Raw genomic sequence first — 23,701 nt, 5'->3', positions numbered from 1 at the left:
GAGAGAGAGAGAGAGAGAGACTTCATCATCTCTCATAACTAGGAGATAGATGCTTTTGGAATATAGAGGGCAGAAATCAGGGATCCTATCACACATAGGACAGCCCTGACAAGGAATTATCCAGCCCAAGGTCGTTAAAACCCATTGCAATGCCCTAGCCAACATCCAGTTTTTTTGGACTCTTCTGATCCCGGTACTTTCAGATTTCAGATGTCATTAGAACATGACAGTAGTAGCAGTGAGTTCTAGCACAAAAACACCACATCATTGTTTCTTCCATAACTATGAATTTCACTGGCCCCTGGACTCAGTGTCTGACATTTCTATTTGGTAGTTGCCCACATGGGCCCATTCCAACCAAGTTTTTATAGGGAACAAAACAGCCTCCTTCCCATATCTTCCTAGAAGGATCATAACACCAAGGATTCACAGATAACTCCTGGTACATAGAAATATAAGCCTCCCAGCATAGAGCAGTAAGGAGAGAGCAGACAGAACATTCCAGAAATGGTCTGTGGAGTCTCACAGTGCAGTCCATTTGGGAGGCTTTTCTGACTTCGCAAAACTGGGACTTGGGACTGTTTGGAAGGTGAAGCGAAGGCTGGGAAGAGGGGAATGGACCATACACACTGTCTATTCTCCTCGGACAGTGAAGTGAACTAAGCGGTTCTCTCCCTGTACTCTGGAATGGTAAATGCCAACTGCAGCTTTCACGAGAGTGTGTGAGAGCCTTGTAAAAAGCCTCCGCAGAGAGTACCTATCAGTGCCCCAGGGTACAGTAAAGTTTGTATTTAGTGTGCTTCCTCCTCTGCACTCCCATGCTGGTTGGTACAGGCGTCTGCAGGGCACCCTTTTCTGTGTGCTGAAACCACATGGAGCTCTGTCCCAGAAATGTTCTTGGAGTTATGATGACCCGCTGTGCATTAAGTGAAAAATGGGGGAAGCACCTTCCTGTCCCTAGCAAGAAGACAATGGACACCGGCTAGATAGTGATGAACCTATGCTGTGGTCCCCCCTAGCAGCTGCTTTTCCTCCTGACTGTTTGGAGAATGTGATGCAGAAGCCCCTGAGCGAGGAGCATAGGGTTGGCAGGGGATTAGGAGCCGGTTCCCAAGCGGTGGCGAAACCGAGAGGGGCCTCTGCTGTGCAGTCACACATGCAAGAAGCCACTTTCCAGTTAAGACACAGAATAGGTACTAACTAGTAAGGCTCACCAGTCACTTCCCTCCCCCTTGGGGAATGGTATCTATGGAGTGATGTCAAGGTTGCCTAGACACCACCTGGCATCTGAGTGGCCAGGTTGTGACCTGCAAATCCCAGCTCTTGAGTCTGACAGCCTCTGGACTCTTGCTAAGCAGAGAGGGCACAGAAAAGGCAGTGGAAAGTGGGGATTGATGGTGGGCTGGGGTTGTTCTCATAGCATGTTAAGTGGTAGGGATGTGAGTACAGCATTTCTCGTGCTGGGGAAACATAAGAACCAGACGTGATATTTTGATAACTCAAGGATAAACAGGAGCATCTCTGCTAAGACCATAAAGTCAGGCTGTGCCTCATGGAGAAGACAAAGGAGGGACCTACGCACACTGACCCCACTCTTGGGAGAGGCAAAGACTAAAAGACAATTGATACCCAGTCCCTGAGAGGAAGTGCCAAGTCATCTTTCTGCTTCAGATTGGCAGAGAGCATTGCCCTGAAATGAAGTAAGGGTCAGGACTGTCCAACGGGTACATTGTGTGGTGACAGCGCACCTCAGATGGTTAATATCTAAGATGTGCTTCCAACTGCCTGCAGTTTCTTTCTCTGCCCTTTGTCCTCAGTGTGGGCAAGGACTAAACCTGTAGACCAGCATCCTGGAGCAGTGCTGTTTACATAGGAGCTGCTTCAGAGTCATCTTGGAGGCTGGTTAGGGCAAAAGCTGGCCAGGCTCTTCTGACTGAGTAGAAACTCTCTTTCTTATTAGTTCCCATCAGTGCTAGTCTGGTCACCTCGCTTTAACAGCCACTTAGAGGATATTCTCAAACTTCTAGAACTATGCTTATCATGAGAGAGAGAGAGAGAGAGAGAGAGAGAGAGAGAGAGAGAGAGAGAGAGAGAGAGAGAAGAGGAGGCAAAGAGGTGGGTCTGGTGTTGCTAAGCAACCACTGATTGAAAGAGATGAAGATTCACTGGGTACCAAGAGGAGCAGCAGATGATGGAGGCTGATCAGACTTGGCAAAAGAAGGCTATGACTAATTTCAATTTATTGTTACCCTCTAGAGGCATAAATAGGCTTCATCCCTATTTACCTGAGATGTCAGCAGGACTACTTGAAGGCCTGGCAGCTGCCCAAGGAGATCCTATCTCCTGTCCGGGCCTTCTGCTCCTTGCCCCAGAGGGTTTTGAGCTTTCGGTAGTATACCTTACAGCTGAAACCCTCCTTGAAACCCCCCTTGATGTGGCTCTTGAGGGAGTGCAGAGTGGGGTACATTCGGCAACAGGCTGCACACTTGTAGCCATTCTGCTGGGCTGGGTGCCACTTGGAAGCCATTAAGATGTCCTGGGATGTGATAGAATCCAAACCATGCTTGGATTTCCTGTTGGCCTCCCTGGGGTATGTGTTCTCTTGGGAGGAAGAAGATGAGCAGACGCTTTCCGCCACGTCCTCGAGAAGGCAGTTATCCCCTCTGCCCTCTTCCCGGTCCACCTCTGGGAACCCATAGGCCTCCAGGTGGCTCTCTTTGTCTGTGCAGACGAAGTAGCTGTAAGGGGAAAACCAGGGCCGGTAGATGGTGCAGTTCCGTCTCAGCTGCTCCCCATTCTGGGTGTCCCCCAGGTCTGCGAAGGAAAGAACGGGGTCTGAGTCTGGGGCTAAGGACAGCAAAAAAGGGAACCAGAAATGGCTGGAGGCAGTCAGGAGAACCAGCCAGGTAAGCAGTTGATTAGGCAAGACCTCAGGGGATCTGTGTTCCACCTTGCTGATGGCTGAGAGACCGCAGGTGTTGATGGGATAGGAAAAATGGCCTAAGACCTCCATTCCTCCTGCATTCTTTTTCTGCTGGTGAAAATGGCCAACAGACATCTGGACAGGAGACTGACCCTTCTCTGTGTAAAGACACCTTGACTTCTGACTCAAAGCATTAAGGATAGGCAAGAACAGGTAGGCATCTAATAGTTGCTTTGCCACCAATGAACCACTTTTCCCGCCTCAGTGCCAATCCTAACCCCTCCATAGATCACTCAGACAGAAATTAACTGTTCCCATGAGCTTGAGGGAGAGCCCCTCAGGAGGCAGAAGCCTTCATGGGCCTATGAACCTCTACTGAACGAGACACGGCTGCAAAGCCAGCACGTGGAGTAGAGGTGTAGACACCCTTCCCTTAGGGGTCCAGCCCCTGTCCCTCTTCAGCTTCTTGCATGTCCTTGCCCAGAATAGGAGAAGGCCTCACATGCTGCAGGCACTTGGCTGTGCACCGGATGCTGGAGAATCTTTGCTTGGGTCCTGGGGAGGCAGGGCCTGACCTGGCCTGTGACAGTGAGTACCACTGTCTTCACTCTGTCTGGGTTACAGAAGAAATAGCGGTGAGCTGAGCAGGATTGGGACTCCTCTTAGGGGGACTCCCAAAGACACACTTTTAGAGACTCGCCTTCTGTGTGTTAGGGGTCTCAAAACTGCAAAACAGTGACCTCTGAACTCCAGCAGGCCTGTTCTAGGTGGTGTTCTGAGGAAGTCACAAATGGGGCAGTTTCTTCAGACCTACACAAAAGGTTTCCTCTAGAAACCAGGTTGTAAGACTTAAGCTAGGCTAGGGCATGCTGTAGCAGGAAAGGTTATATCTAGCACGACGAAAGCCTTGGTTTCAAACCTTATTCCTGAAGACTTGCCTCAGATGACACCTTTCTCCTTGGCCCACCCCTCCCCTGATGCTCCTGCTTATCGTGAGTGACTTCAGTTTCCCAGGACTCTGGACACAGCCCACATAGGCATGTTGCATGGTCCTTTGGGGACCGAGGAGCCAGGCTCTCTAATTGAAGGATCTCAAGCATGGGGCCCTTGTTGAAAGGTTTACTTGAGATAAGTTTGTGGGAATGTAGGGTTGAGGATTAGCTGGGTGGTAGAGCATCTGCCAAGCATTCATGAGGCTCTGGGTTTGAACCCCACCACTAGGTGTGTCTGGGAGAAAGTGGATCTGCCTTAAATTCCAGGGCAATAGCTAGTCTTCTAGGAGGTAGATTTTAAAATGTTCTCTGTAGAGGCGATGGGTGTTTAGGAGAATGCCCACAGCAGTACAGCTCAAGTCTAGTGTGTGTGGGCATCCCTAGAGGTGGTTCTCAACTAAGGGTCAAGACACTTCTGGGGATCTCCCAACCCTGTCACAGGAGCCACCTAGGACCATTGGAAACAGATATTTACATTGCAGTTTTTTTTTTTTTTTTTTTTGGTTTTTCAAGACAGGGTTTCTCTGTGTAGCCCTGGCTGTCCTGGAACTCACTCTGTAGACCAGGCTGGCCTTGAACTCAGAAATCCGCCTGCCTCTGCCTCCCGAGTGCTGGGATTAAAGGCGTGCGCCACCACGCCCGGCTTACATTGCAGTTCTTAACAGTAGCAAAATTACACTTATGAAGTAGTAATGGAAATAATTTTTAGGCCGGGGGACAGAGGGGGGTTGGTCACCACACATAAGCAATTGTACTAAAGGAAGCATTAGGAAGGTTGAGAACCAGTGCCCTAAAGGATCTTGTTCCAAACCATTGGATCCATGGAGGCCTCAGAACCTGCCTTTCTCAGCTTCCAGGTGATGCTCACATTGATGAGTCAGGGTCATTGTAGTGACAATTTTGGAATTTTGGTTTCTTTTTTAAAAAAACAAATACTGCATGAATATGTTTTCATTCTGGGATATGGGGTTGCTTCAGATTGTCCATAACAGCTGACTGTGATTTACCTCGGGCTCTGTGAGGTGTGATTTTGCCACCTGCAGATAGTTTCTGTGATTGTGTGACATTTGAAATTCTAGGGACTTTTCAGAGGATGTATAAATGCTAAGGCCCTAAGAGACAAGATAGGTTGTCGTTTGCTGTTGGCCCCAGTCATGCAAAGAGGAAACAAGACGTTAGATATCCTGACAATGAAGATCAAACTTTCCCCCCCTCCCAAGGAACCCAGTGCCCCTAATCAGTGGGGATCAAAAGGTAATCATTAGACTACTTCCTGCTGATTGGGGGGTCAGGTTCCTTGGGAGGGTGAGTTTGATCTTTATTGTCAGGATATCTAATTTCTTCTTGTTTCTTTCCTCTCCATCCTTTTTTTCTGTCCTATCTAGTGTTAGAGGGTTGAAAGAGTGGAAAGGGGTGGAGAAGGGTGGAAGAAAGATCCCACAAAGCATCCAAAGACAGCTACAGGTCACACGTGCATTGAAAAGTCCTCCTGTGTCGACCTTTGTTCCTTCCTATGATCCTCGGCCTACTTCTTGCCAGTTTAAGACCAAGTTAATGAGAGCACATGCTCTCTATGTAGACAGTCTACCACCCCGACTTGAGCATTTACCTGGCAAGCTGGTGGCAAGTGAGGACATTATGTCCGGAAAAGCACTCAGGGCAGAGGACGAGATACGAGGCCTGGGAGTGCTGAGGAGTGAGTAGTTATCCATGCTCTGACCACACAGGGGAATGGAGGTCACACACCGGCTCATGAGAGGGTGGCCGGTTGTCTAGGCAATAAACATTCTGCATGCAGCTGACATCACAACCCCTGATTCCATTAACCAGTTAGGTTATGAGTTTGAAAGATGGATATCGTTTTCTTGTGTGAAAGATTGTTTTCCTTTTTAAAACTTAACTAGTTGTTCGGGATTTTATTTTTAATTAAAACTTTTAATTGGTATACAAAGAATTAGTGGTCGTTATAGAATTTTTAAACAAAGTGTGTTTTAGTAGATTCCCTTCCCATCCCCACTGCACTCTAACCTCCCCATACCCTTCCCCTGTATCTCTCTGCTTCCGTGTCACATGTGTCCTTTTTGTCCCTTTCCCCTTTCCTTGGCAAAACTCTTTATTTTTTCTGAGTTTCTTTCTAGTTTCCTTTTTCCTTTTTCCTGGTTTTACCAACCTCTACACACACACACAAACACACACACACACACACACACACACACACACACACACACACCTATATAATCACAAACTAGAATCTTCACATGAAAGATATCCGTTTTTTTAATCTTTCTGAATTAGGAGGCCTTATTTAAGATTTTACCTTCCACAGACAGGCTAATGAAACAGGGGCCCTAGAAATAAACAGGCAAAGGTGTGGCCACCTAATTTTTGACAAAGGTGTCAAAAGCATCCAATGGGGGAAAAGACAGAAATTCTAGCAAAACTGGACATCCATCTGTGAAAGAATAAAATTCTATTCATTGTCTTTCACCCCGTGCAAAGGCCACTTCAGAGTAGATCACAAACAAATACCAGCTGGAAATACTGCAATTGCTAGAGGAAACATAAGAAATACACGTTAGAATATAGGTAAAGACGAGAACTTTCTAAGCAAAGCTCCAGTGACTCAGGAAATAGCCTCAGGGGCTACATGCAATTTAAAAGCCCACACACAGCAAGAGAAGGTATGAGTGGAGTGAACAGGCAGGCCACCAAGTGGGAGACAATCTCTGCCACCTGTATGTCACGTGTGGGACTAGTAGCTTGATTTTTTTTTTTTTTAACTTGCTATTCTTCAGTGGCCTGTCTTGGCTAAGCATACCCAGCAAGAAGGGAGAACACTGGAGAGCCATTTGCAGTGGTGTTGCTTGCCACTTATTTTCTTTAGGACTGTCACCTTTTCTGCGAGAACATCCCATGTGTTCCCATCTCCGGGACCCCTCCTTCCTCTGGGAGTAACCATCTTGTTCTTCTTCTGCCTTATTTTCCTGGCCTCCACCACACAAGATTTTCCTTGTTTTGTTATACTGGTTGTGTTGTTTAGGGCAATACATATATATATATATATATATATATATATATATATACATATATATATATATATATATATAATTTTAGAAAATTATTTCAATATCTAAAATTTGCAGAAGTTAAAATTTGTACCATACACTGTGAAGTCAGATGTTTTACCATTGTATCCCATTTTGTGTTGTTAGTTCCTCCACCTGCTCTGTGTGTGTGTGTGTGTGTGTGTGTGTGTGTGTGTGTGTGTGTGTGTGATTGGGGATAAAACCTGGGCCTTTGTGCATGCTGGGTAATCACTCTATCACTGAGCAACATTCCCGGTCTTTAAATATATGTTTGCTTATTTGCGTTCTGAGCTATTTGGAGGTAAGTTACTCTGTATCCTTTTATACTAAATACTTCAACATATATTTCCTAAGACTGGTGACCAGATATTGTTTCTAATAGTTGATGCCTTTTTAGGCAAGTGGCCTCCTGCGTCCCATTTGTTCATTGTAAGGCAGTGTGCTGATCAGACTGTGGACTCCAGGGCTGCCTCTTCTCTCTGCCTTCTTTCCCCATGTAACAACTTAGCACCCTAGAAAGGTGCATAATAAGTATGAAAGGTGATTGTGTCACTTGAAAAAGAGATACATGTACCCCATTCTGGACCACCACAGCTCATTAACATAGATATATAGAAGTGCTTTGGATAAAAATGGCAATGTGTTTACACTGGCTACAAAAGACAGCCTGCTCCTAAGGTCCAACTATAGCCATCCTGTAGAACAGGTCTGATGAGCATTTTTCCCCGGGTGCTTAAACATCTATCTGAAGGATTGAGAGAACTGATTTCCCTCCTGTTTCTCCCCATGGCTGGTTTGGAATGCTAGAACGTTTATAGTGTAAATTGAACTGTGCTATTTTGGTGCCTCTGAGGTTGTTGGTTATTTCATTTCGCTCACTGTGGTTTAAAGGAAGCTCCTGGGGTCTGGGAGTCAGGATACATGGTTTTGAGTTCCCTTCTCCGTCAGCTGTGTGATGGGTGGCCTCTGCCACTTGCCTTTTCCATATTGTTTCTTTAGACTGAGGTAGAATGTATGAATGTCTTTCTAACCACAGTCTAGCAATTTACATATGAAAGGGGTATAGATGTGAGCTATATGCACAGGAGGGACCCAAGGGACTTAGAAGTGTTGGCTGTTGCCAACTAGGAAGATGGAGTTCTTGTAAAGGGGTCCAGGATGTTTGGGGGGAAGTTGGGAAGACTGCAGTAGTGTCTTTTTGTTGTTTTGAAATCAGGAGCCTGTTTTGACTTAGATATCGGGGAGTTCATGGGAACTTGGTCTCTCCAGGGTTTGCCATACCCCTGTGTAGCACAGTCTTTTTCCGTGCTGTTGGTGATGGCGCAGACAGGAAATACCTCTCTAAAAGTGGTTGCTCGATACATAAATGTGTCTTTCTCTCATTTGTTTCCCACCTGCTTTTCGAGCCCTTTTCTCGGACAGGTAAGCGTCCCCTCTTTCTTGTGGGTGACATATCTTCCCAGGTGCCCCTCTCTGCTTGATTATGTGCATGTTGTGGGGGTGTTGTTGGGGGGGGGGTCCTCCCAGCCGGGATCCAGCCACATCTCATCTCCTCACCATTGCTCTCCCAGTCACCAAGGCTGAGGGGACAGAGTGTGAGAGGTTCATCGGCAGGAAAGAGGCTCACTGTGGGGACAACAGAGGCCCAAGATAGAGGCCAGCTTTGTAGAGAAGACAAGTTTGTTCTAGCCTGACCTCACAAGCCCTTGCAAGCACTGCCACAGAGAGGGCCTCTCTGCCTTCTGAGGCTGTTTTCACAAGTCTGGAGGCAGTTTGAGTGATGTCCTTAGGCTATCGGTCATCACTGAGATGTGGTTAAGAATTTCCACAAGGGCTAGAGAGATGGCCTAGTGGTTAAGAGCACTGACTGCTCTTCCAGAGGTCCTGAGTTCAACTCCTAGCAACCACATGGTGGCTCACAACCATCTGTAATGGTATTCGATGCCCTCTTCTGGTGCGTCTGAAAACAGTGACAATGTACTCACATATATAAAAAGCATAAATCTGTTTTTAAAAAAAAATTCCATAAAAGTCAGATTTGGCTAAACTGATTTATTAAATACTTATTCTTATGCAAGACCCTAAGCCAGGCCTTGTAGTTGATAAAAGCACTCTAAGGGTCTATAGCCCTTTTCAAGGGGGCTTCCCATTCTATTGTGTAGACAAGGTGTATTTCTCAAAAAATTTGAGGCAATGATAAGGAAAGCATATAATAGACTCACCTTTACTGAGTGGTTTAGAATCTTTCATAGACCATATGACAAGAAATAGAGAAGCAGGACAGGAACCCATACTAGGCATCATCTAAGTTGTTTGTTAAGGATGTGCTTTGAAAAGAATAGATGATCCTCATTTACCAATCACTTTGATGGGCAGTCTAAGTGTTTCCCTGTGCTTGCTCTGAGAATATAAAGAAGCCACCAGAGAAATGTGAGGTTGAGCCAGCAGTAGAGAACTTTCCTCCTCCTAACACACACCCGTGGGACATTATATACACTTCCTTTCTGTTCCTTGCACTTCCTAGATGCAGAGGGATAGTGAGAATAATTTCTGAATCACCTCTGCTCGCTGGCGAAGTATACGAGTAAAGACAATGAGAAGGATTTTGGATCATAATAGGAAATTATGTCAGAGTAGATGACGTGGCAAGACACACTCTTATGGGCATGGTCAGGAGCAGCTGTGGGGCAGGCCGAGCACTCTGTCACTATGATAGGTGCATATCTGGGGTCCCAGCAGCTTGAGGGCTTGTCCCCAATTCCCTAGCATATCCCTCTCACCACACAGTAGTTCCACCCCAGGAGACCTGAGGAGCTACCAGTCCATATTTCATGGAGGAAATGTGCCTAGGGCGCAGTATGAAGGCCAGGGAGGTTATCCCTACTCTTTTTTTGCATGGCTTTCTCCATGCTCCCCAGGGACCCTTCAAATACAAGTTGTCTAGGTGGTTGACCCAGTTGGGATCTCTCAACTCACGTCACAGAAAGTGAAGCATCCCCCACCCCCACCCCCACCCCCACCCCCGGCCTGTAACTCAGCTGTGCAGTTCCACTGAGACTGAACGCAAGGACCTAGCCTCCAACAATCTTAGGAAAGGCTTCCGGAGATAGACCCTTAGCAGACGTATTAACAGTGAGAGCTCAGGGACAGATAGACAACAAAGCTAGGACAATGGCCACAGACAACTCAGGCTCGAAGTCTGGCTGCTTCGATAACCTAGGTGAGTTTCCAGAGAGGATACGGATGCCCAGGAGTCAGTGCGTCTTAGTTAGGGTTACTGATGTTATGATGAAATACCATGACCAAAAACAAGGTGGGGAGGAGAGAGTTTATTTGGCTTATGCTGCCACATCCACAGCTATCACTGAAGGAAGTTGAGAAAGAAACTCAACCATGTGGGAACCTGGAGACAGGAGCCTGATACAGAAGCCATGGAGGGACGCTGCTTACTGGTGTGCTCACCCTCCATGGCTTGCTCAGCCTGATTCCTTATAGGACCCAGGACCACCAGCCCAGGGATGGTAACCATCCAGCTGTCACTAATTAAGAAAATGCTCTACAGACTTGCTTACAGCCCTATCCTATAGAGACATTTCCTTAATGATGGCTCCCCCTCTGGTAACTCTTAGTCTCTGTCAAGTTGTTGTAAAATTATCCAGCACACAGTGTGTGAACAACGCAGCACAGGGCCTGGAGCTCCAGACATTTCAACGACAGACCTGAGGGCTACCATCTTGCCCCTTCTAAGTCCAAGTGAATGTGAGCGGTTCGTTTGAGGTTCTCATTGAATACCTGCTATGTGTGGGCCCAAGCTTGGTGCTGACGATACAGATACAAAGATGCCTGAAGTATGGCCTCAGCCTTGGGAATGTTTCCCTCTGAGTAAGCTAACACTCAAACTAACTGTTCCAGCCATACACAGAGGACGAGCTTCCATCACTTTCCCATGTCCCAAGTAGAGGAAAGATCCCTAAATGCTGGGTCAGAAGACCTGAGTTCTAATTCCAGCCAACCAGTAATTGGTACTGTGACGTAAGGCCCGCAGTTACTACTCTGAGCCTCTCTCTAGCCTAATGAGCTCCTTCACTAGGCTCTCATGGGGAACAAGTGAGCATGGATTTGTCGGGACATTTGTGCTTCACCGGCAGCAAGTTCCTGCCCGTGTGCCCCACGCTGGGTCTGACTGACTGTCTAGCTTCTGTGTGCACGGGCTTACTTACTCTCCCGGGTTCCACTCAGGAGCTGCTGACCCCTATTCTGTGAGGGAATGTGTAACACATGAGGCCTTCCCAGTGTAGGCAGCTCCCTACCCAGAGTCCTCCTCTGGCATTCATTCCTGCAGCAGCCCCTTGTCCTGGTGCCTGAGACAGAGAGCACAGCATGTACTCACGGCCGTGTCACCCATGTCACATTTCATTGCTTCATCCCCTTTCTCTCTCAGCTTCAAAGGGCCTGGTGACACCAAGGCCAAAGAGGTCAAGCCGTATGTCGAAGAGGCTAGCTTAAAGGGGTACGCTTGACTTTTCTTGACCCGGGTTTTCATTCACTGATTAACCCGGGTGGCGAACAACTGGAATGTTTGCTCTCATGTTCTATTACAAAAAAAAAAAAAAACCTGAAAAGTTTAAAAGCATCTTTACTGGAAGCTTCCAGAAGGTTTGGGGTATATTGCAGAACCATCAAAGCTGAGTGACAAATCCAGGGTCCTGGTCCCCTCCACTTACATATCTCTCTCTCTCTCTCTCTCTCTCTCTCTCTCTCTCTCTCTCTNTCTCTCTCTCTCTCTCTCTCTCTCTCTCTCTCTCTCTCTCTCTCTCTCTTTTCTTTGTCTATAGTTGACCACAGCATGTTTGAGAATTTGAACACAACCCTCACTCCAAAGCTCCAGGCCAGCCATTCCTTTCCCCACCTGTCCAGACCTGGGGCCCAAGGCTCCATCGCCCCTGGCTCTGGAGAGCCAGGAGGACCAGGACTGAGGGTGGGCAGCAGCCAACACCTAAGGAATCTGGGCAAAGCTGTGGGGGCCAAGGTCAATGACCTCCTGCGGAGAAAGGAGTCCTCAAGCCTGGGCAGTGTGGGCGTGATGGAGATTAATAAGACGGCTGGAGCCCAGCTGCCTGGTGGGGAAGACACAGCCTGTGGACCCTGGCTGGAGGATGAAAGGTGAGTCCTCTCAACACCCCGAATTATCCCAGTTGTAGAGGAAGGAATGTGGACAAAACCACAGTGCATACAGGAGAGATCAGGCCCAAGGAAGGGGCGAACATTTGCCAAGAAAAACAGGGATAGGCCCATGTTCATGAGAACCCACTTCAGCCTTCATGACCAGAGAAGCACTTCCCGCCTGGGCACTGTGCTTTGACCTCTGTTTCACACTGTAGCCCAGGCTAGCGTGGAACTCATAGTCCAGACTGACCTCAAAGTCATGGCAACCCTCTTGTCTCGGCTTCCTTGGGATAGTAGATGTGAGCCACCATGCCCTGCTTTAGGTGTCTTTTCATTTGCAGGTGACCCAAGTTCAGAAAGTCAGTATTTGGAACTGAATTTGAACCCTGGTATTACCCAGAAACTTTCCACATGAGTTCTGTTGCCCACTGTTCCTCATAACTACTGTTATGGATTGAGTGCCTGATAGGGAGGGAGAAGCATGATGTAGCTCCTTCTGTTTCCGTCCCACAGCTCCTTTCTGGGCCTTAACTCCAACCCCTATCCCTATGAGCTTGTGTGCCCTTTTTGGGGACCCGGTTCTGGGTTCTGAGATGACTCAACTCCCTGGAGTCTTTATCCAGCCTCTCAGAGGCAACACTTTGAGCCATGGTGGGCACTGAATGGGGAGAGAGCAGCCCCGTTGCTAATTGTTGGGCTGAAGTTGCTGAGATCTATACCCTTAGCCCAGAACAAGACCTCAATGGAGAAAGCGCTTGCTGGGGAGGAGGGGTATAGTTGAAGGGGTAGCTGGAGCAGAGAATCAAAAATGTTTGTAAACTGCTGTGTAGCCATCCATAAAGCCTGAGTGTTTATTGCCATGGACTTTCAGGTCAGTCCAAGAAGCCTTCCCTCTGCTGGATCCTCCACCTCCCATAACCCGGAAGCGAACCCCTCGGGCCCTGAAGACCACCCAGGACATGTTGATTTCATCGCAGCCCGTCCTAAGCAATCTAGAATATGGGACAGAATTGTCACCGGGGCAGGCTCAGGACTCTCCACCCACTGCTCAGCCTGTCTCTGCAGACACTTCACGGCCGGAGTCTACCGTTGAAATGGGAGAGAAGGGTGAGGCTCTGCCCAATGGTGAGGTGTCCCTGTTGGTACCTGACCTAATACACAAGAACACCCAGGAGGAAGCCAAGCTAAAGGCACCGGAGGGCAGGAAATCCTCCTCCCCTGGCCCCATTGAGAGAAATGGCCTCAAACTCAGCTTGAGCCCCATCAGCCTGGCTGAGTCCTGGGAGAACGGCAGTCCACCTCCCCAGGCACGGACTTCCAGCCTTGACAATGAAGGCCTTCACCCGGACCTACTGTCCTTTGAGTAGAATCTCTTGTCTTCCCTGCTGAACATCCTCTCGGCTTTGCCATCCACCACACGAAGGTCCATTGCCCAGTGGTTGCTGTGCCCTCATCTTCCTCGTCAGAAGGCACAGCAGAGCCCACTCTCACCCAGAGGTGGTGTGGGACCAGATGGCCACACGTGTAGTCCCAGTAAAGGAGCCTGCAGAACGGCAAAGGGTCTCAGCGGCATTTCATCCTGCTCCTCCGCAAACTCCTGTGCTGGCAGCTGCCGGCAGCTTTGGCTGCTGGAACACATCCTCCACAGGGCTTGTCCCAGCTTCCTTCCTCTTGATTCACAGGGCCACCAGGCCAGGAGGATGGATCTAGCAAGAATTTTCTTTACCTCTCTGCTCAGACTCACATGTTGTCTATCCTTTGTCCTCCCTACCACCACCAATCCCTGATTCTGTCCCTTTCTTCCATACTGGTCCAGGGCCTCCCTGCCTTGAAGAAAATATAGCTAAGGGAGAATGGAAGGTTTTGACTTGATGATGGGACCTAATCTGAAAAGCTAGACCTTGACTACAATCCTAGCCACCATCTGTCCTCTGCTTCTGGCCCGGCATCAGAGGAGGTGCTTCTGGGGCTTGAGGCCTTGAGAGCTTCCTCAAAGGTTGAACCTTGTCACTGAGGGTTCCTAGGGTTTTCTCATCCGGTTAGGTGTGCCCCTACCTATCTGGATAGGCACTTGGGAACGATGGTATGGGCAGCCTTGCTATGTGTGTGTGAAGACAGGAGTAGGCAGGCCCCTGCAGAAGCAGCAGAGAGTCTTCTGATGTTCAGAGAGGAGAGCGGGGAGCATGGAATGGTCCTGCGAGAGCAGAGATCACAGGGAAGAGAACGGTGAGGACTGAGAAGGGCACTGCTGAGAGTCAGCAGCTTTTCAAGCCACTCCGCACCGAGAAAGAGGCAGTGCCTGAGTCTGGGAACAGTATGTGTGAGAGCCGGGGTGGAGCATGTGAGAGACTGGAGTGTGGTGAGGACGGTGGAAGCAAAGCCATTGTCTTTAGTCAAAGTGCTTCTTTGTGCTTGTGCTGACGTTGCCTGAATTCCCACAGCACCAGAGATACCTCAAGCCTCTGCCTTCTATTCAGGTCATGGCAATCCTCCTCTGCTTCTGCGTGGATCTGTGTAAGGACCCGACAGGACTTATCAACCATTCACTGGTTCCTGCCTTCCAGGTTAACTTGCTTTGTATCCCTCTCTTCCTTTAGGGGCCCTATCATGCTGTCTTCCCTGTGGCCAGGAGACTCTGTAGTGATCCCAGCCACAAGGGCCTTGGTAGCCAGAAGAGGAATCCCTATTCTTGAACAAGGAGGCCAGAGGCCAACAAGGAGGCTGGGGATGGTGCATCCAGCCAGGGCAGGCCATGCAGCAGTCCTCTTGCCTTCCCTTTTCTGCTTGCTTGGCTTCCCATCTGTGACACTGGGGCACATGGGTCTCACTTCCCAGTTCAGCATCACCGATGTGTGGCCCTCCTCCCAACCAGCAGACATCTAAGCTGACTCCTGCAGCCAGATGCTAAGGATGCAGGTCTCCTTCTCATACACCTGCGTAAGCAGCTGCATGGCTTTAGCCACCTCTGCCCTCTGACCCTTTTCTCTCGCCCCATCTTCCATTGCCACAGAAAGTAAGGTTTGATCCCATGCTCCCTGCAAACTCCTGTCTCTTCCTCCCAGATGAGAATCCATGCAGCCAGGCATCTGAAGGCTCTGTTGGAGTATACAAGACTGTTAGTACATATGCGGCACCTGTGCCTTGCCCTAAGAACATCCCAGGGATGTGACATTTGATCCTGACGTCAAAGAAGTTCTTAGGACTAGCATTTGAGGACCTATGGATTTTCCCACAGTGATGTGGGATCTTACCCAAATCAGAGAGTTCAGGCTCTAGGGTGGAAAGTCGAAGCATTCACCGGAGAGCGAGTCCATTGTAATCTGAGCTCTCCATATCAAAATCTTGGTTTGCTCCTCTGATAGGAAGCTCACAGATATCTGCTCCCTGGGACATCTCCTCCCCAGAGACTAGGTACTATGGTTGCCTAAGACCGAGAACATGAGGCTTGGCTTGCTTAAGCACCCAGGATACTGCTAGAGCCCTGGCCCTCAGGCTCAGACTTGGCCAAGAGATCCCACCATTGTCCCAAGAGCCCTAAAGAGGGTCTTCTGTGTACTTCAGACTTAATGCTGGGAGGTTGGATTAGGTGCCTTGCATGCCTGCATCAACCGTAAGGTCATGGCCATCTCCCTCCTACAGGTATGGTGCTGCCACCTCAGGAGTCCCTCAGAGACAGAGTCTTGTCTTTGATGTTGCAAATTCTGCCTGGTGCTAAGGATCTAAGTGTTTCCCAGCAGCAACAAATCCTCCTGAGTGAGGACTTCCACTCACATCAGCTCTTCCAGCTAATGACCGCATCAGGTTCGCTAGCCATCTCAGCATTGTAGACTTCAGCACGGCAGCCTTCACAACGAATCCAGATCCTCTGGGGGGTTCGGCCTTTGGGTAGTTTGATCTGCACGGCTCAGGAGCTGGGTAACGGGGAGGAATGGAGGGTCTAACTTCAGTGTCTGTTTAAAGAAGCTGGTGTCTTGATGCCCTTTTTTCTCCACTTCTTTCCAGCCCTGTTGTATAACCCTATTCAGCCCATAGCTTTATCTTGATAGATGACAAAGTCAGCTTCCAGGAACATGGAAAGACGGTGTCCCCTCCCTAGTCCCAGCCCACACTTCTCTCTAGAAATGTATCTGTGAATGTTCTGGGAGATATGAAGACATGTGTTTTAATCACTCATCTTTTAAAGAACAAGTTTGGCCCCTGTTGGAAAGAACAGGATTATAGTTCTATTCTGAGTACTTTTTAGAGAGTTCATATTTATATTTTTAGAGATTTTTTTTCTTGTAGAAAGAAATTGCATAATAAAATGATAAATGTGTCTTGCTGACTTGTCTTTTTTTTCCTTCTGACTGGTGGAGAGTTCTAGAGTCCTGGGTGCCTGAAGGAAACATGGGTGGGTGTAGAGCCATGACATCTTGCTTTGCAATCCGGCAAGACTGAGGAATGAGGGAGCCGGAAGAGAGGAGAAGGGGTTCTGTAAATAAACCTCCAACTTGAGGCATGTAGAGTAATGAGGACATGTTAGGACAGACCATCTTTTATGTAACTGACTGACTGACTGACTGCTGTAAGGGTCTCCATACATGGCTGCTACTGTATCATCAACACGATGTGCACATATCCAGCCCTCCTTGGGGGAGATCTGTATGGAAACACAATGCCCATTGGCTTCTCCTTGAAGATCTTACCCTAGGGTCCATAGCCCCCTTCCACCATAAATGAATGGAACCACATGCTCGTGTGTACGTTCTTCCCCACAGGGACCAGAGCTGCTCCCTGCAGGGAGTTAGCATCAGCAACTATCAGCGCAGTACTCAAAGCTGTCGACTTTAGGGAAATGACTTCCATGGCTGCTTTTGGAACTACAACAGCCCTAGATGTCACTTACTGAGAGAGTGTGGCTTAAACGAGCTGGTGAGGAGTCCCTTCGCCATTAATGTTGTCAGATCTCAGGATCCAGAAGAGCCATGCCCTAGAGCAGTGGTTCTCAACCTATGAGTCGCAACCCCTATGGGGGTCAAATGACTGTTTCATAGGGGTCACCTAAGACCACCAGAAAACACAGATATTTACAATTCATAACTAGCAAAATTACAGTTATGAACTGTAGCAGCAGAAATAATTTTATGGTTGGGGGTCACCACAAACAGGAACTATATTAAATGTCGCAGCATTAGGAAAGTCGAGAATCAGTCTATTTACTCTCTTAATAGAAAGAAGGTAGAGAGGAAACAGGAGGCTCTGGAGGGAAAGGGACATCTGTTGTGTTCACACGGCCATTCACATTACCAAGCACACGGCCATTCACATTACCAAGGAAGGGAAAGATGGGTCCTTTCTGTCTAGACCTTTGCTGCCATGACTAAGCCAGGGGTTTGGAGTCTATAGTCCAGCATGCTGAGGCTCCTGGTTCTGTGTCATGAGCATCTCTACATGAGGGAAAGTCTCTGGCCTTTTCTGCATCTCATTGTGGCTTCTGAGAGGTAAGGAAGGAGGGAAGGAAGGAGGGAAGGAAGGAAGGAAGGAAGGAAGGAAGGAAGGAAGGAAGGAAGGAAGGAAGGAAGGAAGGGGTCTTTCCCCGCTCCGGTGAGCCTTCCTCACAACTGTCATGTGCACCAGGGACACAGGACGAAAGCGCCATCTTCCCAGCACCAACTTTGTACTAATGAGAAAATTCCTCCACTTTCGGTATCTAGGGACCGACCCTCCTGAGACGCGAGTCTTTGTGTCCAGCTTATCTCCAGCTGCTGCCATGATGAATAGGCCAGCCCAAGAGAGCCTGGGGAAGCTCTACCCCCCAGGAAACTTGGCTATTAATACAGACAGAGAAATAGGCTTGAAGAAATATTTAAGGACCAACTCGAATGCACCAGACTGCATTCTCTCCCGTGGGAGTTGCTTACAAATGTTGGTTACATGGAGCAGGAAACCTGGCCTGTGTTTTCCTTTACTATAGGAAAAGAAAAAAGGCCCACAAATCAAACCTCTCAGCAAACTGCAGCTTTCTTCTTCTTCTACCATTTCAACAGTCAGCTGTTCCCAGTGCCATCTGCTTAGCTACCTTCTTCCTTAAAACATCCCTGTTTGCCGCCTTATCTGTCCTAAGCTTGTGCTTCTTACATAATCCTAGTTGGCTCGGTCTGATGTTCAGCCCACACCGTGGACCAACGCACTGCTCCCCAAGAAGTTTGGGATTGTCCCAGCCACTGAAGGGCAGTCAAACCTGGACTTCCGAGGCAGAGGGAAGTAAGTCCCACCAGCTTGAGACATCAGCACTGTACATGAGCTCCCCACGCCTGTCGTTGACAGACCCAGTCTTCCCAGGTACCCCCTGGTTCTGCGTAAACTGTTCAGATCAGCTTTCCTGGCGTAGTTAGTCCTGCGTGCTGTCTGGGACAAAGAGCAGAGCTGGAGAATGCTTTGTAGTCATTAAGGTTTGGATGGGGAAGCTTCATCGTTTGGAGATGTTGCGTTGGCCTGTACGGGCAGCGACTGTGTGCATTACAGCTCACGTGTAAGAGTGGGGTTAGGGGCTTTAGCCAGGCCTCTCCCTTATCAATCAGTGACTGTGGGTAGTGTATGTTATGAAGTGAGATGCCAGATGGTTCTCTGTATTCTAAGTCATCCTCTGCCCAGCCTCAACCTACCTACTATTCCAAGCTTGTATGCCACCATTCCATCTCTTCTCCAGGACACCAAATTGCCCAGAATCTCTTCCCTGCCTTTGTTTTAGTTTTCATTTTTGGTGTTGGGGTTTGACTACATAGCCTAGGCTAGGCTTGAACTTGCAACCCTCCTGTCTCAGCCTCCCAAGTGCTGGGATTACAGGTAATCGCCACCACCACCGCCTCTGCTACACTTGTGCCTTCCTCTGATTTTGTCAGGCCTTGACAATTCATCCTTCACATTTCCACCAGTGTCTTCCCCTCCCTCTGTTTCTTTCTGCTGTTCCCAACCTATTGTGAATGTGAAGTCACAAGGTCTGGGCCAGGCTGAGCTATATGTTCCCAAATAGCACCATCAGCTGGGGGACCAAGTATGCAAATGCTTAAACATATGGAGAATATTCACCCTCAATATATGGGGAATATTCACTCTCAAACCCCACCCTACCCCATCCTGTGTGGTCATGTATTCCCAAGTGGTTTGCAGAGCAATACAGCCTTTTGTGTCTCTCCTCAAGTCTCTGAGAGTTTTTGGGACAGGGCTCATACCATCTTCAGTTCTTAATAATCCGTTTGCCATTCTCGGCCTTCATCGGTGCTTAATTGCATCTCTGAGGCTCCTGTGTAGTTAGTCCAGCAATTGTTCTCATCACTTTGCACATGTCCTCTCACTTGAATTTTTCTGTAATGCTATAATCTTATTAAGCCCATTTTCCAGACACAGATAATCTTTTACTGTGGTCAGAAAACCCGACACACATGATCTCATTAATTCTCACATCTCGAGAGGAGCTATCTTGGCAGCACTGGAGGGCGGGGGGAGGCAGGGGGCTATGAACCATACAACTGATGAAAAGCAAAGTGAGCCCCAGAAGGCCAGGGTTGTCAGATGTGCATGTGTGGGGATGGGGTGGGGGTGGGGGGTGGGGATGTCGCTCGTCTTCCCTGCCACCATCCTTAACTCTGTACACTTCCATCACACCAGTCTAATGAACAATTCCAGGAACTAGTCATGGCCTAGAAATAGCTTTTTGATTGACCTTCTCCAAGGATAAACGGAATTTCTCCAAACGCTGAATATTCTTTCAAAATGGGAATTTCGGGGTCCTTTTCTCTGCCTCCTTGTTTTTTCCAGAAGAGAAAACAGCAGACTCTGTTTTTACAGTAATGCTAGGAATTCCATGGAACCCTACAGTAACACTTCAAAGTAAGAGACCTTATCCTTGCCTTCTAAGTCCCAGATCAAAACTTTAGGGATTTTAAGGACTTTGTCCATCATCCATGTCAGTCAATAACAAAGCTGCTGTTAGTGTCCCCACAAAACACTGATTTTTCAGGGTGTTAGTAAGAATCTGCTGTGAAATGTAAGCGTTTCCACTTGCAGAAGATGGTGGAACTGAGAGACAAGAGCACTTACAAACCCATGGAGGGATGGCTTATGCACTTACCTCGTTATCGACTCTGAAGTTCAAGCATTCAACTGGGCACTGAGTCCTGTTTGGCAAATACGTGCCAAGGAAAATCAGGTTTTGCAGCTACCATGGTTACTCAAACAGTGCTTGGAAAAAAAACCACAAAACAAAACAAAAAAATCCTTGTGGTACTGTTTTTCTTGATGGCTGGCTGACCCCGTGTGGATTGATTTAGGATTGCAGTTTCTCATTCCTTGCACAAAAAGGAAGATTTTTCATGACAAAAATGGCATTAATAAATGCTGCCCTCTGCCTAGAGTAGCTGGTATTTACGGTAACATCATTACACTGGTAGTTTGTGAAGGAAAAAAAAAAAATTAAAAGCAATGACACTTCTTAACTAGACATTCCAGATGAAGAGAGAAAGGGATGGGAAGAAAGTCTTTGAATAAAAGTGTAGTGTCTGGAATGGTCATGCAGTCCTATAATGCCTGCATGAGGGAATTGGAATTTGAGGGCAGCTTGGTCTGCCTAGCAAGTTCCAGGGCAACCTGAGCTACAGAGTGATCGAGGGTGTCCAAATGTTTGAGTTCATGATGATGCACACAGTTGGGGAGGGGAGGGGAGCAGAGACACACAGCATTTTAAAAATGTATAATTGTAAACAATTCATAGAAATTTAATATTATAAAACCAGCTTTTAAATTTCCTGGAAAAATAACCAGCTGTGAAGGAGAATGCAGTTAATGCTTTCTCAGTAAGATGCCCGTGCACAAAGTTAAAGGGACTAACGATAGTGACTTAGCATTTTTACATTGTGAGCTTTTAATCTACCATTTGCTATTTAGTCAGCTATCTCAATGCCTAAAATGTATAAAATCTAAAAGGCATTATAAAGTGTCTAAGACTAAAGAAGGTTTACCGCTCAAAAGATCAGCTTTAATGGGGATTCTAAAAATTTTCTAGGATATAAAAATTCCCTTGCAGTAAACATGTTAGTAATGAGTCAAGAGGGTACTGTGTACTTTGAGGTGCATAAGAAGAAAAGATGGGTAATTGACTCCAGAGTTTATTGTCATTTAAGTGATAAAGGACACAAAATGAATGGGCTGAATTTTAGATAATATCAGAAAACCACATGGGATTAATGATGGTCACAAGGAAAATGAGAATTTCCTAAATTGTAGCAATTAATATACTTACAGTATTGTAGAAAAACCAGAAATATAGGCTATAATGAGTATTGGGTAAACCAAAACACTTCAATAGAGCTTTCATATTTATAACAATAATTCAGTCTTCTCAATCAATAACAGAAGAGGAGAGAAAAGGAAAACAAAAGGTCAGTAAGTGGAAAGAATGGGGTGCCATCTGTCTGAGGCCAGCCTGGACTTCATAGCAAGACCCTGACTCAAAATGAATATAAATAAGTGACTTTGAAATGCCTAAGATGGAATTGGTTAATATCGAAGAGAAAGAGAAGACATAGAGTAAAGAATGAGATAAATCTGTAGTTGCAAAAGGAGCATTAAAATAATAAAAAGGATATGTCAATGAAAATGAAATGTCAATCACTGTGGGAAAAAATGGAAAAATCCCTGCAAAACAAAAAGACCACACCGGTAAAAATAATATAATAAACCAATTTTTATTTTTATATTTAATTAGTGATAAAACCCTTCTCTTCATGAAAGGCTCAAGCTTAATTTTACAAGCAAATACTAACATTTTGAAAGAACAGCTAGGAAAAGGTGAAAGGTTTAAATTCATTTACTTGCTGCATTATGGTTTGGAGCTGAAATATTCCATGGACTGATGTGTTTTGTTAATTTGCCTAATCTTTTCAGATAATTTTTTAAGTGTATGGGTATTTTTGCCTCCATGTATGTCTGTGTATCACATGCCTATATGGTGTTCATAAAAGTCAGAAGAAGGTATTGAATCCCTGGGAACTGGAGTTATATACTATTCCGAGCTGTTGTTTGAGTACCCTGTCCTCTGAAAGAGTAGCCAGCCAGACTTTAAGCACTGAGCCATCTCTTGAATCTCAGGCTCATGTGTTTGAACTCCTGATCCCCAGTTGGTAGTACTATTTTGGAAAGTTGTAGGGTCTAACCGGTGCAGTCTTTGAGGGTTATAGCTCAGCTTTGCATCTGTTTCCCTTTTTTCTGCTTCTGGACCTGCCAAGTGTGAAAAGCCACCATAATGCCATCCTATTGCCATGGCTTCCATGTGATGAAATAAACTTCTGGAGTCATGAGCTGATATAGTCCCCTTTCCCTTTATAGTACCCTTTCCCTTTATTTCCTTCTATCAAATAGTTTGTCCTTCCAGTAACAGGAAAAGCAACAAATACAGTTTTGTGAATTTTAGTGTAGAAACCTTAGATATTAACTCATTAAATTTAACAGTTTATTGAAACATAATACATCAAGTTAACCAATGCAAGGATAGTTTGATACCTATTTCATTCATTTTAGCGACTAAACTTTATAACACAGTGAAGGTACAAGGAACGTGCCAATCTCAATAAAGGTAGAAAATTAGCACCATAAACTTCAATTTTTTTCATGTAAAATACTAAAATGGCCTTGATTAGAAGTATTTACTAAAAACTTATAACAATATGCTTAAATTGAAAAAAAAATTAGCATTCCTGTCTTAGTTACTTTTCAATTGCTGTGACAAAACCCCATGACCAAGACAACTTATAAAAGAAAGTGTTTTTTTTTTTTTTGAGTTTAAAGTTTCAGAGGGTTAGAGTCTGTGACGGCAGAGCAAAAATATGGTGGCAGGAACAGGTAACAGCTCACATTCTGATCCACAAACAAGAAGAGAACAAGCACACTGGGAATAGCGCAAGTCATTTGAAACTTTCAAGCCCACTCCTAGCGATACACCTTTTCCAATAAAGCCATACCTCCTAGTCCTTCCCAAACAGTTCCACCAATTGGAAGCAAGGACTAAAGCATAAGCTTATGGGAACCATTCTCATTCAAACTACCACATTTCCTCCAAAATACTGCACATAAAACAAGAGCATCCATTATCATGACTAGGGATTAATGTATAGTAGGGGCCCTAGACAATGAAGTAAACCTAAAAAGAGGACAGATCAGTATTGAAAAGAAAGAGAACCAAATGTTATTAAGTATACCCCACAAGAAATTTACACAGGACAAACCCAGAACCAACAGGTAAACTAGCAGATCTAATGAGAAAATACTCTGCAACTCTCATAGACTAGTTAAAAAGTAATAAAATATAAGATTTATGGCAACTGAAGGGATTAATACAATGGGATATACAAAGCCTGTATGTTAAAAACTTGGATCTCCTTTACAAACCACCACAAATGACTGGGTAAATTCAGGAAGCATATATATGTATAGGGAAAAATCCCAAAGATACCCATTTCTTTCCTAATGATAAGACAATGGCAGTTTCATTCAAAACTCTA

General features: G+C 46.4%; 2 protein-coding genes across 4 annotated transcripts in view; one reads left to right on the top strand and one right to left on the bottom strand.

Annotated features, from left to right (window-relative positions):
- Positions 1-16,488, top strand: part of C5H1orf226 (chromosome 5 C1orf226 homolog) — a 289,584-nt gene extending 273,096 nt beyond the window's left edge. For 2 of the 3 annotated variants that reach the window (XM_021198117.2, XM_021198116.2), the window contains exons 11-12: positions 11,837-12,164; positions 13,039-16,404. In XM_021198117.2, the coding sequence (XP_021053776.2) occupies positions 11,837-12,164; positions 13,039-13,534 (824 nt within the window). In that variant the 3' untranslated portion in view covers positions 13,535-16,404. Of the gene's footprint in view, positions 1-7,982; positions 8,424-11,836; positions 12,165-13,038 lie in introns of those variants that run through there. The other variant, XM_021198119.2, reaches the window with a different exon arrangement.
- On the bottom strand, positions 2,227-5,683 carry Spata46 (spermatogenesis associated 46). Its single transcript, XM_021198118.2, has 2 exons — positions 5,525-5,683; positions 2,227-2,814 (listed from the first exon to the last, which is right to left on the bottom strand). The coding sequence occupies exons 1-2, from the start codon at positions 5,667-5,669 to the stop codon at positions 2,303-2,305; spliced, it is 657 nt and encodes a 218-aa protein (XP_021053777.2). The 5' UTR covers positions 5,670-5,683; the 3' UTR covers positions 2,227-2,302.
- Positions 16,489-23,701: the final 7,213 nt, after the last annotated feature.

This window comes from Mus pahari, chromosome 5 (assembly GCF_900095145.1).
Source record: "Mus pahari chromosome 5, PAHARI_EIJ_v1.1, whole genome shotgun sequence".
NCBI classification, from domain to species: domain Eukaryota; kingdom Metazoa; phylum Chordata; class Mammalia; order Rodentia; family Muridae; genus Mus; species Mus pahari.
The sequence above is the reverse complement of the archived record's forward strand: the minus strand, read 5'-3'. Positions and strand labels throughout refer to the sequence as shown.